General features: G+C 44.8%; 1 protein-coding gene across 1 annotated transcript in view; it reads right to left on the reverse strand.

The window, feature by feature from the left end:
• Positions 1–13,458, reverse strand: part of LOC143354098 (uncharacterized) — a 32,684-nt gene extending 19,226 nt beyond the window's left edge. The window contains exons 1-3 of the mRNA XM_076787854.1: positions 12,790–13,458; positions 7,402–7,500; positions 39–694 (exon numbers count right to left, since the gene is read on the reverse strand). Coding sequence (XP_076643969.1) covers positions 39–694; positions 7,402–7,500; positions 12,790–12,982 — 948 coding nt within the window. The 5' untranslated portion in view covers positions 12,983–13,458. The remainder of the gene's footprint in view (positions 1–38; positions 695–7,401; positions 7,501–12,789) is intronic.
• Positions 13,459–14,376: the final 918 nt, after the last annotated feature.

Genomic DNA, 14,376 nt, shown 5'->3' on the forward strand with positions numbered 1-14,376 from the left:
CAGCTCCTGAAGAAACAGCTAAGATTCGCTATGCATACCTCGAGGCCATGGGGTGTGCTGAACATCTTGTCGCACTTGACGCAGCTGTAGACATCACCGAGGGGATGGGTATGATGGAGTCCATGACCGGTGTGGGTCGAGTGGAGACCAGGGTGACCCGGATGAACGCCTCTTAGCAGCGGGTGCAAGTGCGGAGGTAACAAATGATGAGGCAGCAGCTGAGGATGCAGGTACGTTAGGGGATGATGGGGATGGGGCGGCAAGAGGCCGCCTTGGAGATGAAGGGGCGGATAGAGGATCGAGGAGCCGGGAGGGGGAGGGTGTGCGCCGATCGACGCGGTGTCCCGATGAGGAGAGGCATTCTGCAGGTGTGCGGATGGAGGATCAGGCCTCAGCAGAGCCGAAACGCTGAACGTGTCGCCGGATTTCTTCGGCGGGTTCGAGGCCGGCGAGGTCGCCACGCTCGTCGGCGACGGGGTCGTCGACGATCTTGGAGGACTCGACGCAGGGTCCCGATCCTCTTCGTCGCCGACCTCTTCAACGTCCACGTCGACCTCCTCCTCTTCGACGTCAACGTCCACCTCGTTGTCTCGTCGATCCGACGGAGGCGAATCAGGACAAGGGGAATGCGATGGTGACGGACTCCTTGTCGCTGGAGAACCCACCAACCGACCAACTCCAAACGACAGTCGTTCTGCAATCAGATAAATTGATCTTTTACGTTTTTACTTTTATCTGAAAGACGTAGCGGACGGTTGTTTAACAAAACACCTGGATGTCGGGCATTGACCATTGCGTTCAGACTCGAACAAAATTGGATTAAAGAGGATTGATACAGAACGGCCATTTTTTGAACATTCTCTTGTAAATTAATATAGTGATTCTATTGTTGCAATTCTTTTTATCATGGCTAGACTGATAATCTTTGAGCGTTAACTGCAACAAACAGGCGTTAGATACACGTTTCGTAACGGGCATCTACATAAATATTCATATGTCCATTTCTGACGCGCCTTTTGTCATGCAAAAATTCATATATATTCCTCGAACATGAAACAATATATTCCAAAAGTTTCATAGAGAACAGCTACATGGTTTCTTAAAAAAAAATCGTTGAAGACCGTCCTGCAAAAAATAAAATAGTAATAGAAATAATACGATGCAACAAAAAAGTAATAGGAGGCTTTAACAAAATCGTGCCATTTCGAACGTAAATATTTTCTTATATACGCAGCACCCAGGATTACGCGCTTATTTGATTGCTGCGTTATTTTTGGAAGAGGATTATCAAAATCTGAGTGTCGAGGAGCTCGACAATCGGGCAAAAGTTAAGCTTAATACGACGATTTCTCGGCCGTAAAAGGAACGAGAAAAGAAGGAAGAGAGATAGAAGCAGGTTGACAAGTCACGTATAGAGGACAGGTGAAGCAGGAGACAGCGTAGAGGAAGGATGCAGGATAAGGTAAATTAGGTTTCCACCGTCGGAAGAGCCGAATGAGATTTGAGTCACGTACTGGCTCCTTTTTTTCTGACTGATGTGACGGAAGGGTACGGGGTTAACGAGCCATCGCGATGAAAAATCGAAGCCTGGTAGGTTCGTTTTTTTCCAAGACACTTCTTTCAATTTTCCCATCTAAAACCATCGAAATTTTCGAGCAAAAAGACACGCCTATTCGTCTAAATCGCGAAACGTCTCGAGAGATGTCAGACTTGAACAAAATTATGTTGGAGAAGAGAGAAAAAGAATCCCGGGGATTACTTTGGGAATTTTTGTAACCTGAAGTCGCCCCTCGGACTGTACCGTCGACATTCTTAAGCAGAAACGCGTGATCATCGCGATTGCGAAAGATCTCGAAGATTTTGGCAGAGACGGCTTAACTACTGCGAATATAAACAATTCGACGAGCACTCGACATCGAAGAGCGACCAGATAAACCAGGTGTGGAATTTAAATCAGAACAATAGTCGCGGCCGCTCATCGATCATCGGGCCCGAGCATCGACGGCCAGTTTTATTGACGAACCTGACATATAATCGACGAGGTCCGACGGTTCGACGTCGACGAACCGCGATCGGTATTTCTAATAATCGTGAACGATCACGGCCGGTCGTGATTTACGACGTTCGTCGGCGAATTTCGGACGAGCCTCCGGGAAGACAGTGAATGGAGGGGCCTGGAAATGGGGGCTAGCACCCTCGAATGAGCGATATCAATCGAAAGATCACGGGATGCATAGTGTGCCAGCCCTGTATATTATATTTATAATCCGTGCGCGTGACACGCGGTCACGTGCCCGGCTATATAATGCACCGGTGCCGGTTAATCGCATTTAAAGCTCGCCACGATCCCCGACGCCTAGGGCACCGATTATTATCGTGTCTCCTGGTGGCTTTGCAATCGAATCAAAATACGACAGGAGTCTCGGCAGAGTGCTCTAATGTAATGAGAAACGCCCGCGAACACGTCCGGAAAAAAGAACCACGGCAGAAGTTACGGCCCTCCAGGAAAGTAATTGTTAATTGAGGGGATACGATCGGTAACGCGGAGAAAATTTTAATCTGTGGGGTTGGCAGAACATTTTTGATCCCCTTGTTAGTCGTCTTTGGGGCACTGAGTGTGTTAAGTACTAGATTTATAAAACAAGAATTTTTGTGGGAACGACTCGAATCTCTTTGAGGATGAAGAAGATTCTTTATGTCTCCAGATATTTTTATAAAATTTGCTACCCCGTTAGTGTCTGGTCCCATTTCGGGGGTGTGTTTAATTTGCATGCAGCAAATTCAGTCTCGAAGGGATTCTAATCTTTGGGAAATAAAATTTAAAATAAATAAATTGTTTTTTTTTCTTTACTCTTCTTTTTCCTTTCTCCTTTTAGCTTTGATCTTGGGAAGGTGGGAGCGTGAATGATGATGTTGTTTTTCCACCCATGCATTTTATGCAAGGTATTGTTTACGGTAACATTCGGATGACTCACGGATAATTGTCACGTTTTGCGTACGTATCGGAGAGCACGATGTCAATGCAGTTTTCGAGGCTTTCGGCACGTCGGATATTATCAATAACACAAAGTCACGCGAACACTGTACAACTTCTCTTTTTCCGCGATGCAGTAGATTAAAGATTGGAGCATGTGGCGATTAGATGCGCGTCGATCATTTTAAGTATAAATCTGTCAGCAACGATCGTTGTGTTTTATCGTTTGTTGATAGGAGCAATAGATGGTAATCGATCGCGGAGTGTTAATACTTCACTTTCTTGCTGGATCGAATTATAAATTGTACATTAAACTATAAATGTTTTTCTGCTATGGCGTCTCGAATTGTGAGAAAATCCGAAATTGACGTTGTTTTAATTACCGGGTAACGTTGTTGGAAATGATAAGACTGGACGATAACGGTAGACGATTGTATCTGATAAAAAATCAGAGTGGAACATACTGTTTCTTTGTAACATGTTCACATTACAATTATGATAAAGACCTCTCGATCAGATTCCTCGAGTGTTCAAATACTTGTGGACGGTAGTGCAAATAAGGAAATCAAAGGCTGCCATGCGTAACTGTCGAGTAATTGTTTACTGCATGAAGTGGTACGAGATAATTAAATATAGATGCACCAGCAGATAAATTAAATTTTTTAAGCGATCTCTTCGCTCTCCAAAAATTAATAATCTGTGGGCAGACAACGGTATTTAAGTTTCTTTGGTCTCTTCCAATTACTATCTCTATTCATATTTTTTAACTCGCTTCTCGAAGACGTGTTAAAGTCTTTCTAGATGCAATGCAAACAACTGCCAATCTAAATGATCCGAGCAATTAGGTCAAGCTTAAATAAATGCGCCGATCAAATATCCGTATCAATTCATTGATCATCGCCTTTTCCAATTTAATATTGGAAAAAATATGTCGATTCCTCTTCAAAATATAATCACCCTCACCATTTTCAACTGATTAAATAACAAGCAGCCATTTACTGAGAATCAATGAGACTCATTCGTCAAATAAACCCGAAAAAAATGAGGGATGAAAATCTCTGATGATTGACAAAACAGGAGAGCGCATATCCACCCGTTACGAATGAAATAAGAAGAAAGAAGAAGCGGCAAGATGGCATGGTGGTAAATCGAAAAAGAAGCCCAACAAACTGCTTATACAGAATCAGTGAAAAATGCTGCAAATTGATATGAGGAACGAGCGAGGGATAAAAATCGTTGAACATTCGTCAAAGAAGAATAAACATTTATTGCAGCAGCGATCAAACACCAAAGTAGATGTTCTCGGTGAAGAGCAAGAGTGAGAGAGAGAGAGCCGTGAATGAAACTGGAGGGAAGGAGGAGTGAAAAGGTGGCGTGGTGGCGAAACAGAAAAGAAAAAGGTGAAGGAAGTCCGGACAGATGTGTGACTCGGAGCGACATAGGAAGAACTGCTTACGCAAATGCCATGTCTGGCCCCGGTGGAATGCGGTAAAAACCGCCGTTGGTGCAAACCGTGGAGAAAAAGCATCGCCATTCGGTTGCCGACCGTCCGGCAGATGGGTTACTTTGGTCCGGGTTCGGCAGAGCTTGCACACGACTGCTTCTCGTTCCGTTCGTACACACGCATCTGAGTTCACGTGAGCGTACATCTGGAGAGCCTCGTGGATGATTCGCTTCACGTTTCCAGCGGCCGTTCGTATCGCGAACTCGAAGAAACCCGCGAAAAAATATCGCTGCGAACCGACGCGTCTCTCGGGGTTGTTATTTTATGAGAACGGAAGCCATCGATGTTTTGTTATGCGACACGCCGACTTTGAAAACCCCTTCGCTGCTCGAATTTTAATCTACCAATCGAAACAAATCCCATTTCTTCGATGTGCACCTGTTTTTGATAGTACCCGGTTAAGTTTTGGAATTTTCGACACTTAACATCGTTGTCCTGTACCTCGACCCTTATACTCTAATGATAAAATTAGAAATTTTATCAGAAATTTCAAACTTCATTGAATAAAGAAACATAATCAATTTTTATATTGAATTTTAATCACTAATTTAAGCAGAACGTCATCATTTATGATACTAGGAATTGTTGTAGGAGTTATTGTTAACTTGGAATTATTTGACCTATAGTTTACTCCTTGCGCTAGAATGTCAATCCTAAATCATACTAAAAATGTTGCTCGTTGAATAAAAAATATAATAGTGTTTCATCTAATTTTCTCCTAATTTCGTCTGAATTAAAAATAAATAGTAAAATGAATTTAGTGAACAGTACTGTGAAGAAAAATCGCTAGACCCTTGAAAGATAAGTTTTAGATCCTTCTGGGATTAAAATTGCGTGGAATCACGCGTCAACAGCAGATCATAGTAAAAATTGAATAAATTGTGGGATCATATTAATTCGCGATTGTTTTGCTGAAGGCGCAAAACAATTTTCAAGTGGCAAACAGCGTAATATACAGTGCAATTCGCCGAACGACGCGAGCCGGATTTGCCTGGAAGTAGCAAGACAATTTACCGAGACGCAACGATGGATCCGCAAGTAGCATCAAGGAGGCGACTCGTGACAAGGGATGACAATGACGGCGATGCCGAAGATGCTTGTGGACGTGGATTAATAAAGGAAGGCCAAGCCGGGGGAACAATTAGATCGAGTTAACGGGCAACTTTAATCTTCTGTCGTCCGTCAGTCGTTTACTGCGTAGCGATCTGCCGCTATTAAAGCCGTTACACACTTCACCGTTACAGGACCCCTTCCGTACCGTTTGTCAGACGAAAGAAACGCTGACAACTTGCGTCTCAAAGGCGGCACCGACCACGATGTGGGTGTGTTTTCAAAAACGGATTTTTCATCCACCCGTCACTACCTATTTAGACAATCTTTGACCCCGACATTCCTACACAGAAAGAACGCGCGTCTAACACCACGGTCTGAACCTCCAGCGATCGAAGATCGTCAGATTATGGGGAATTACGGCTGATGGACACCACCATGTTTAAATCACTTTCACGGGGGTTCTATCGATCACTGTCCTACCTCTGTCCTCTTCGAAAGAGGAATTTGTAATTGAAGACAGATTTATAGACTATGGATCTTTATGAGAAATAGAAATTGTCCAAGTTGGTTGCAACAAACTGAAATTACAAATAAATAAATTTCCATTTCTCTCCAGTTTATGTTGATTCATGTAGAAAATTTACATTTTGCATAGCTAAATATCCGCTGTCCGGTTATAAAATTATCAGCATTAATTATTAGCATTTTCGAAATCATAGCGATTTTGCGATGTAGAGAAACTGGGGCAGGAGCCACCTGATGAGTCAAGAGTCAACTCCGAGTGCAAGTCATCGTGATAAATCAACTCTTCAACAGCTTAAACAACTATAAAACTGGACTGGTTCCTGCCAAAGAAATCATTGCGATCTCATGATCTGAAGGAATTGGGGCAGGTCCGGGCCCACCTGAGTGAAGGATTAGCTCTGAGTGCAAGTCATCGTGATTCGAGCCCGAGGAGGCCAGGAACGTCTGGTAGGACGTTAGGGGAGTGCTTAGCCTCGCTATAGGTGGACGCGGTAGCAAATGAATGGCCACGTGCACTCGGGAAGGAGTCGGAAGAGGCCGGTGTGTATGCGCGGCCGTTTAACATGACAAGATGTTACTAATTCAGGGTAGGTAGAACTGAAGAGACCGACCGTCGTGCACAAAGGGGCCGACGGTCCGAATCCCTGTACAGCGCCTCTAATCTGCTCCAATTGGGACGGTAGGAGTTAGAAGGGCCGATGTCCCTCCGCGGTGTATGACGCGTGCTACCATTTATCCCAATCATCGGCCGACCGGTCGTTCTTAACGATCGACAAATAAAAACTACTCGTCATCCGGGCTGGAGAAGGAAGCCGAACGTCGCGAGCCTAGCCTCGTCTACACCTCGTCTACTCGGTTCGACTTTGACGTCATTAAAACGCCATTACCGCGCAGAATTTGTAATTTCCTGCATCGGATCACGCACCAGCTAATTTTCTTTTATTCCGTTGGGATTAATCGGACGGACTACTGCTATCTAAATGATGATCGCTGCCGGACACTTTCGGGCTAAAAGGCTAAAAGTCTCCGACCTTAATCAGTCCGCCTTTTTCTGAGACGAAGCTTAAGATTGTAATTTACGGAGCTGACTGTTAGTCACTTTGTTTTTCCAAGATTGTAATTCACGGACGCCCGGACATTTTTATAGACCCTTCTATTGCAGCCTTACGGGAGGAGATAGAAAAGAATTAATTCGGAGTCTCTCGACTGACTAGAGCTTATGCGAAGTGAACATTTTATGGATCAGTTGCAAGCACAGTAACTGTGCCGGAATGCTTAAATTTGGATGTTTTTATCATAACTTTGATGAACGATTCAGGTAAAATTGCAATGAATCGAGGCTTACCTGAGTGACTCTTGGGCAAAGATGGCAAGCTGGTGACGTCCGCAGCGTTCCCGAAAGGAGCCCACAATCTGGGGAACATTAAACGAACGTTGCATCCACCTGGAACCCAGAAAATCGCATTTCTTTAAAGAATGCAAGGAGACTTCGCTGTCGAGTTACACAGGATACAAGGCGTAGAATGGATCGAGCATATTTCCGAATCGTTCATGCGTCGTTATTCGCGTCGTCGGAGCAGTCGCCAACGCGGAAGCGACGTCTCAAGTCCGCGTCGAAAATTTGGTATTCCCGTTCCGTAGGAGAGATCAACCCCTCGACAAGAGCGTCTTTATTAGAAAGAAGGGAGGCCCTTCTCTATTTATCAACCTTGGCCCGGCCATTACTCGCTCTCTTTCTGCCCGTGCATTCCTATCGACGGCATCCGCCATTCGTTTCCCGGCGCCTCTTTGATCGGCTAGGAATTCGAGCTGACTGGAATCTCGCGAAGAAAGCGAATCAGAGTGTACGCCAGCCTGAATTTTCCTTGGTACCGGTGCATCCGACTCATTCCGAAGAAGGTGGAAGAGCGGAATAATAGTGGAATTCATTCCGAGCATGAGGATCTGTTTGCCCTAAAAGCGAGAAAAATTGCATCCGTGAGCGACGATTTCGAGCAAATAATAGCAGAGAAGAAGGTACCCTCTCCAGGGTAGGCGTGGCCTAGCTGCTCTTGGTTTTGATGCAGTCAAGGTACAGTGCCCCACAAAACAATCTTTCCTCGTGTACCACCATAGATGTATCACTCATGTAAGACCTTAATTAATTTGGATTTTTCGAGTATTGACACAATAACCGCTCTGAGTAGGCTTGGCCTCGCTGCCCCAGCTAGGGCACTGCCCTGTAGGGCAATCTTTCACCATTTTCACCCAGATTCCTATATCCCCTACAAGTCTAGCTCTGATCACCCTAATTCTTCCACACTGAATTTTTCAGTTTTCAGTAGAGAATCAATCTCTGCGCATGGCCTACTCGATAATTGTCAATAAACCTAAGTCAGATGTACCAATTTACCACAGGAACAACACTCGGAGGCAAATAATAACGAAGAAACTGATAGAAGATTATTTATCCTAATTTCTTCGTGTAGAACGCTCCGAGTAGGCGTGGCATTGCGGCTCCGGTGCTCGCCGGGGCCAAGGAACACGCTCCACGGGGCAAATCGAGTACGCACCGGATCTAAACGACACGCGCTGACATTTCATCGATCATGTTCGCGCTATCGGATCCCGCTGTTGCGTTTCTCGGTATTGGCGCGCTCCGCCGGCCACGACCGATTAAAATCGATCGTATCGAGTGGTTTCTTTAAAAACGCGAAGAAAAAAAAAACAGGAGACGAAGAAAAAGGAACGAAGAAATGAAATCCGTAATCCGGGCAATATAGGACCGGCCGGGATAATCTGAGATAGCGGACGGAGATTAGCGCGCCACGCCGCAAAGGCTATCTCATTCTCGCAGGATTATCAGAAATAAATCATATTTTCCTATAAAGCGAGCACACCACGCGGCTGAGATAAGATGACCAGGCGGTTCGGTATAACAACATCGATACCGGCCGTGTGTACACACTGCAAGTAATGCGTGTTTGTTGCCGTGGAACATCGACGATATCGGCGTTCGTCCGCTTATCCTGGACGCGTCTCTCTCTCTCTCTCTCTCTCTCTCTCTCTCTCTCTCTCTCTCTCTCTCCCACGGCTATCTTTCGGTCGTAAATCTATAAACGGTAAATCCTACAGCGTGATTTCCGCCAGGAACATCCTGGCCAATTTCCCAGGACACCTGCCAGGTAACCGTGACGCGTTGCATGGTCCTGGACACATGGTATACAAGCTTGAGACCGGCGTCCCTTCCGTTGGCGATGTTGCGAAGTTAATCCGCAAGCTTGTTGCGAAAAAAATGGGAGAAACCAACCCCCGTGTTGACAACGAACCGCAAAGCAAAGAAGCAGAATTATCGAAACAGCGCGAAAAAAGTACGCCTAATCGTAATAACTTGGATCAATATTCAATGCTTATTTACCCTGCGTTTCTGTTTTGAAACGGCGTGAAACGTTGGTATATGAAAAAGGTGTATAGGCTACTTGGAATTAATAGATTTATAATCTGAATGCTAGAAACTTTAATTTTCTAGGCATAATGTTTTGTACGAGTGTCATGAGTAGACAGCGGATTGTACGAATCTATGAGAAAAATGAGTAATATCAAATACAAAACAGTGAAAACGTTTAGAACTCGCTAAAATTATTCAGAAACAAAATAAACGTCTTTCTGTATTTTGCAATTAATGCAGACAACTTTTGTTTCGTATAAATCCGTAATACAGTCATGAGAGTTGAATATAATGGCTGAAATATTGATTCGGTTGGGATGTCTTGTCTTTTTGTTTTCAGTAAAGTGATCATGTTACGTGTAAAAATAAATGTTATGGATAGATAGAATATTATAAATAAACTATCTTATCTAAGAATAATATCATCGATTCATGTCGGTAATGCTTAATCTTCGATTTAATCTTCATTTTATCTTGATTTAATGTTTTTCACTTTCTCACTTTGTTGCCGACTCAATATTTCTTCGTTTCAAATATTTCCTGAAACTCAAACCACCTGCGGAAACGTCAATCAAACGAAACATGAAGCCCGAGGGCGACGTCATTGTTGCGTAGAATTTTAATCTTTAATAAGATGCACCCTACGCAATTATGGCAGAAAGTGTCCTCGTGGCAAGAATGAGTTACAATATTCTTCGAAATTCGAGCGACACGCGGAAGTGTCAATCAGAAATCGAATGAAAAATTCATTTGTCCATAGCAGTATGAAAAATATGCGAGAATTTGAGCTCGTTTTTTTCTCTGAATTCAAACCTTTTGGTTGTCCGCCTGAAGTATCATTGTTGTACCAAAGAAAACATAGAAATATTACTGAAATCAAAATCACTGAGTTCTAAAACCGTTGAATTCTGAGGTATCTTCGGAAGCAAATATATCTGAAGTACGTTTATCGCGAAACTTGCCTGTTCTGAGATATTTGACTTCATTTATCTCATTATTTTTGTTAAGAGACGTGTTTGAACTGACAATCGTGTGCATCAATGCAGCGAAAGTAATGGGATGAGCGAAGTCAAATATTTTACGAACGATAAATTTTGCAGTTAAATATATCTTGCTATTTTTATATTTAGAATCGACCGTTTTATCGAAATCTATCATAAAATATTACAATATTTTACTCCATTTAAAGGAATAATATTAAGCCTTTGCTCTGGAAACTATTTTAACTCAAAATCCAAATACTTCTTCCGACCTAGAATATATCCACTTTATGTTTAGAAATTTATTAATTTTAAACAAATTTAATAATGTACAGAATAAATTGAATAATTATACAGCAATTCTTAGTGGCGCCTCAGAGTCGTCACTCGAGCGCTAAGGGTTAATATTTAGCTCCTCTATGCGTCTACCTGACGAGAAACCTTTTCTCTAAATTCTGCAATTTGTATTAATATTATTTAAGCGGAGGTATTTCTAGTGGACATATTCCGTGGACCATACTAACCGTTGCAGAAGACGTGAAAGTGTTGATAGCGTGGATCGCGATAGTGAATCGAGAAGTTTCATCGCAGTAACCCTCGGAACAGGGCGCCAAGTACACCGGGCCCTAAGGAAGCACCCTTAACCCTCTCCTGCCCGTCACCTGGCAATTACCGGTTAAATCATTTAGGCCGATTCCGGTCGACAGACGCGTCGGGTTGATATTATTGCGTTAGCTATTAGCCCGATTAGCAGTATTAGTATAGGCAGCCATCTAATGCCGTTTCATCCCCTCTCACCTGTTGAACGGCGGTGGTCGTGCGCCGTTTACGCACCTGCACGCACCCACGCGAACACACGCGAGCAAGAGGAACGACTTGGCTTACAACTGTGTGTGTGTTGTTGTTGCGTGTCTGTGCCTCGGTACGCGTTCACGCGCTTGACACGCAGGACCAATGGTGGCTCGTGTTCGGCACCGATTGCAACGGAGTTGGTGCAACGGAGACACCGAGCGCATACATACGAGTGCACACGCATACAGAGGAGCACGCAGGTGTCGGCGCGATATTCAAGGGTGAACGGTGCAAGCGCGGTGCAGGGATAATAGCCAGGTAATAGATAGCATGATGACAGGCGACAACGGGATGAATGTCAGGGGGATGCAGAAACGATCGGGTTTGATGCGGTCGGGGAAATGGGATTCTGCAACGGTGCATTTCTGCCTTGCATCGGGCGAATCGAAACTACCTTTTTCTTTCTCACCCCTTGCGCTGTGACGTCGAGTTCGGCTCGAGATTTTAAACAAGATTTACTAAATATGTATGTCATGTGGGTAAAATGGTGCAGTGAATTGTTATAAATAGATCACGGATTTTGTGCACTTATGACAAAAATGAATAGGTCAAACACGAAACCGAAAAGATATTGAAAGAATTTGAAGATATCGTGTTTTTACAATCGATTTGGACAATTTTTATTTCGCATAAAAATCTGCAGTTACAAGCTTTTTCTTTTATGCGCAGTCTAATAGAACCTTTATGAACGAATAAAAAATTCGATTTGTCTAAATTACTCCATGAAAATTGTAACATTTATACGAAAGTGTACAGTCTTGTAAAAATGATTGTACGCCATGAAAATATTTTTATTCGCTACGAATCTTGTATATTTCTACTTCTGTTGACCCTGTAGGGTATGTGAAGGGATAATCATCCCCTAACTTAGAAAAGTCCGTACATTTGTACACTAAAATGTGATCTATTAACACTGTAACTGCCGGAATCTTGTTAACAACCTTTCTAGTGTCTCTGCTATGTCTAATAGAAACTTAAAAATTTCCTCCTGAACAATAATCCCAACAGAAGTAATTCAATTATATTCCCGGAGATAATTTTGTTCGATTCCGGCTAACAGTTTATAAATATCGATTGCCTGTAATGTTCCTAGAGAGATAAAGTATTTAAATTCGCGATAAAACATCAGACGTCACAATCGTCCATTAGAATCCCAAACTGAAAACGAGTCAACGTCCAACATCTAAAATTCTCTAACCCGCAGAACATCCATCAAGAAGAACTCCACGCAACTCCCACCCGTAATCGATACTGTCACTAAAGGGTAGTTATTCCGTGTCGCAAATCTGCCTGTGAAATTACACCGTTGCTTTGTGCGCGTATCTCTGACAGACGTCGAAATCCCAGCAGAGCGTTTGACAGACGCTATCGTTGACGCAACTGCGATTTCAAATCACACGATCTAATTTGTCGCCGCGTGACAAACAACAAACCCAATAACACTCGACCCACAATACTCTCTCATTATCCTTACCTTCGGTTTCAACGGGCAACTGAGGACTCTCCTGCAGGTTCTCGTTGTTATTCGCTTCCGGGGACATGGTTTGCTGATGCACTTGCTGTTTTGGCTTGACGACGCGAAAAGCGGACGCCTCGGCGACACCCCTGCGCGAAAAGTCCAGAGGACCCACCCCCACAGGCGAGTGCTGCTGCTGCACTTCCATCATCGTGCTAAGTCCTCTAGCGAATTCACTATTCTCAAAACAATCCCGCGCTCACTGTGCACGACATCCGCCCCCGCGGTCCGAGAGCGTCCTTTCACCACCACGTCTGTCGAGTGTCAGTCGAGAACCATTCACCTCTACCAACCAGGGAACGAGAACAACTATACACGTCGTCCTTGGATCCGTCACTGACACTGTTCCTCCTCAATGCCAGCTCTTTCATCCCTTTCCATGAAGATGTCCGCTCGGCTTCGCCTTCGGTTTCGCTTCACCCCTCGCAAGATGACAGCTCGATGACGGTTCGAATGAACTCAGGATTGCTCCCGGTGATGGTCGCGAAGGTATACGGCGTGTCTGTCGTGGAATTCGGATCCGGTGGACACTGATTTCCGAGCGGCCCATCGGCCGGACAGGTCAGGAACGGCGAGCACCGTCACCCGGGGATGCGAGAGACGTTATAGCGGGTGCCTCGACGCCGACTGCTGTTAACGGGTCTGATAGCGGAGGAACTCCCATGCGATGACGGCCGAAAGTCGCGGGTTAGGCTAGCGGGAAAGAGAGAGGGGGCCGGAACGCACATACACACGGTCATGCGAGCGCGAGCTGCTCGTCGTCGGAGAGACCCGGGAACGTCGGAGCGAGACCGAGCGAGCGGCGAACACCCACACAGACGCGCTCGGTGCACGCCGGGATTTTCAAAGGAGGCCCCGCCCCCGTACGCCACGCCTCCCAGACCCTACTCCACCCCCACGAATCCACTCACCATGGCACTGGAACACCGACGCTCGCTTTCGATGCCGCCGAGACCAACACATCCCGAACAGACGATCCTCGACGCTGGTTAGATGGGTGTCGCGGTTGTGTGGGTGGATGCACGTAGATAGGGGATGTGTTTATTCCTTTACCAAGTGGTGCGACACGGGAACTGTGTGCGAGAACTGCACAGACACCCTGTGCAACGCTCGCACCCTTGCTCACCTCCGGTTGCAGCATTATGTGGAACCACTCGACCACCCTGATTCTACTCTTACTCCACTGATTGATATTTGTGCCCCGCGACCCCTGTTCCGCTAGGTGAACAGGAAATAAATGTAGACGACACAGCTTCCAGTTCGGTGGACACGTGGGGACAGGTGTGATGGACAGATCCGAACAGTGAGATCTTCACCACCCCCGGGTTAATGAGGAAGAGACATTCTTGCAGCAGGAACTGTTCTTCAGGTCTGGGTAGGACCTCCGTTCTGTAGTTTCCGAGATCCTCATTTCCTTCGGAACATCATAGAACCCGCAATTAGGCGAATGAAATATTTTCTACTGAAAAATATTAAATTGAATCCACAGACCTGTTCGAATCAACCAAGAACAGAAGTATTAACACGAATGTAACATTGTGTGTC

Source organism: Halictus rubicundus, chromosome 1 (assembly GCF_050948215.1).
Source record: "Halictus rubicundus isolate RS-2024b chromosome 1, iyHalRubi1_principal, whole genome shotgun sequence".
Taxonomy (NCBI): domain Eukaryota; kingdom Metazoa; phylum Arthropoda; class Insecta; order Hymenoptera; family Halictidae; genus Halictus; species Halictus rubicundus.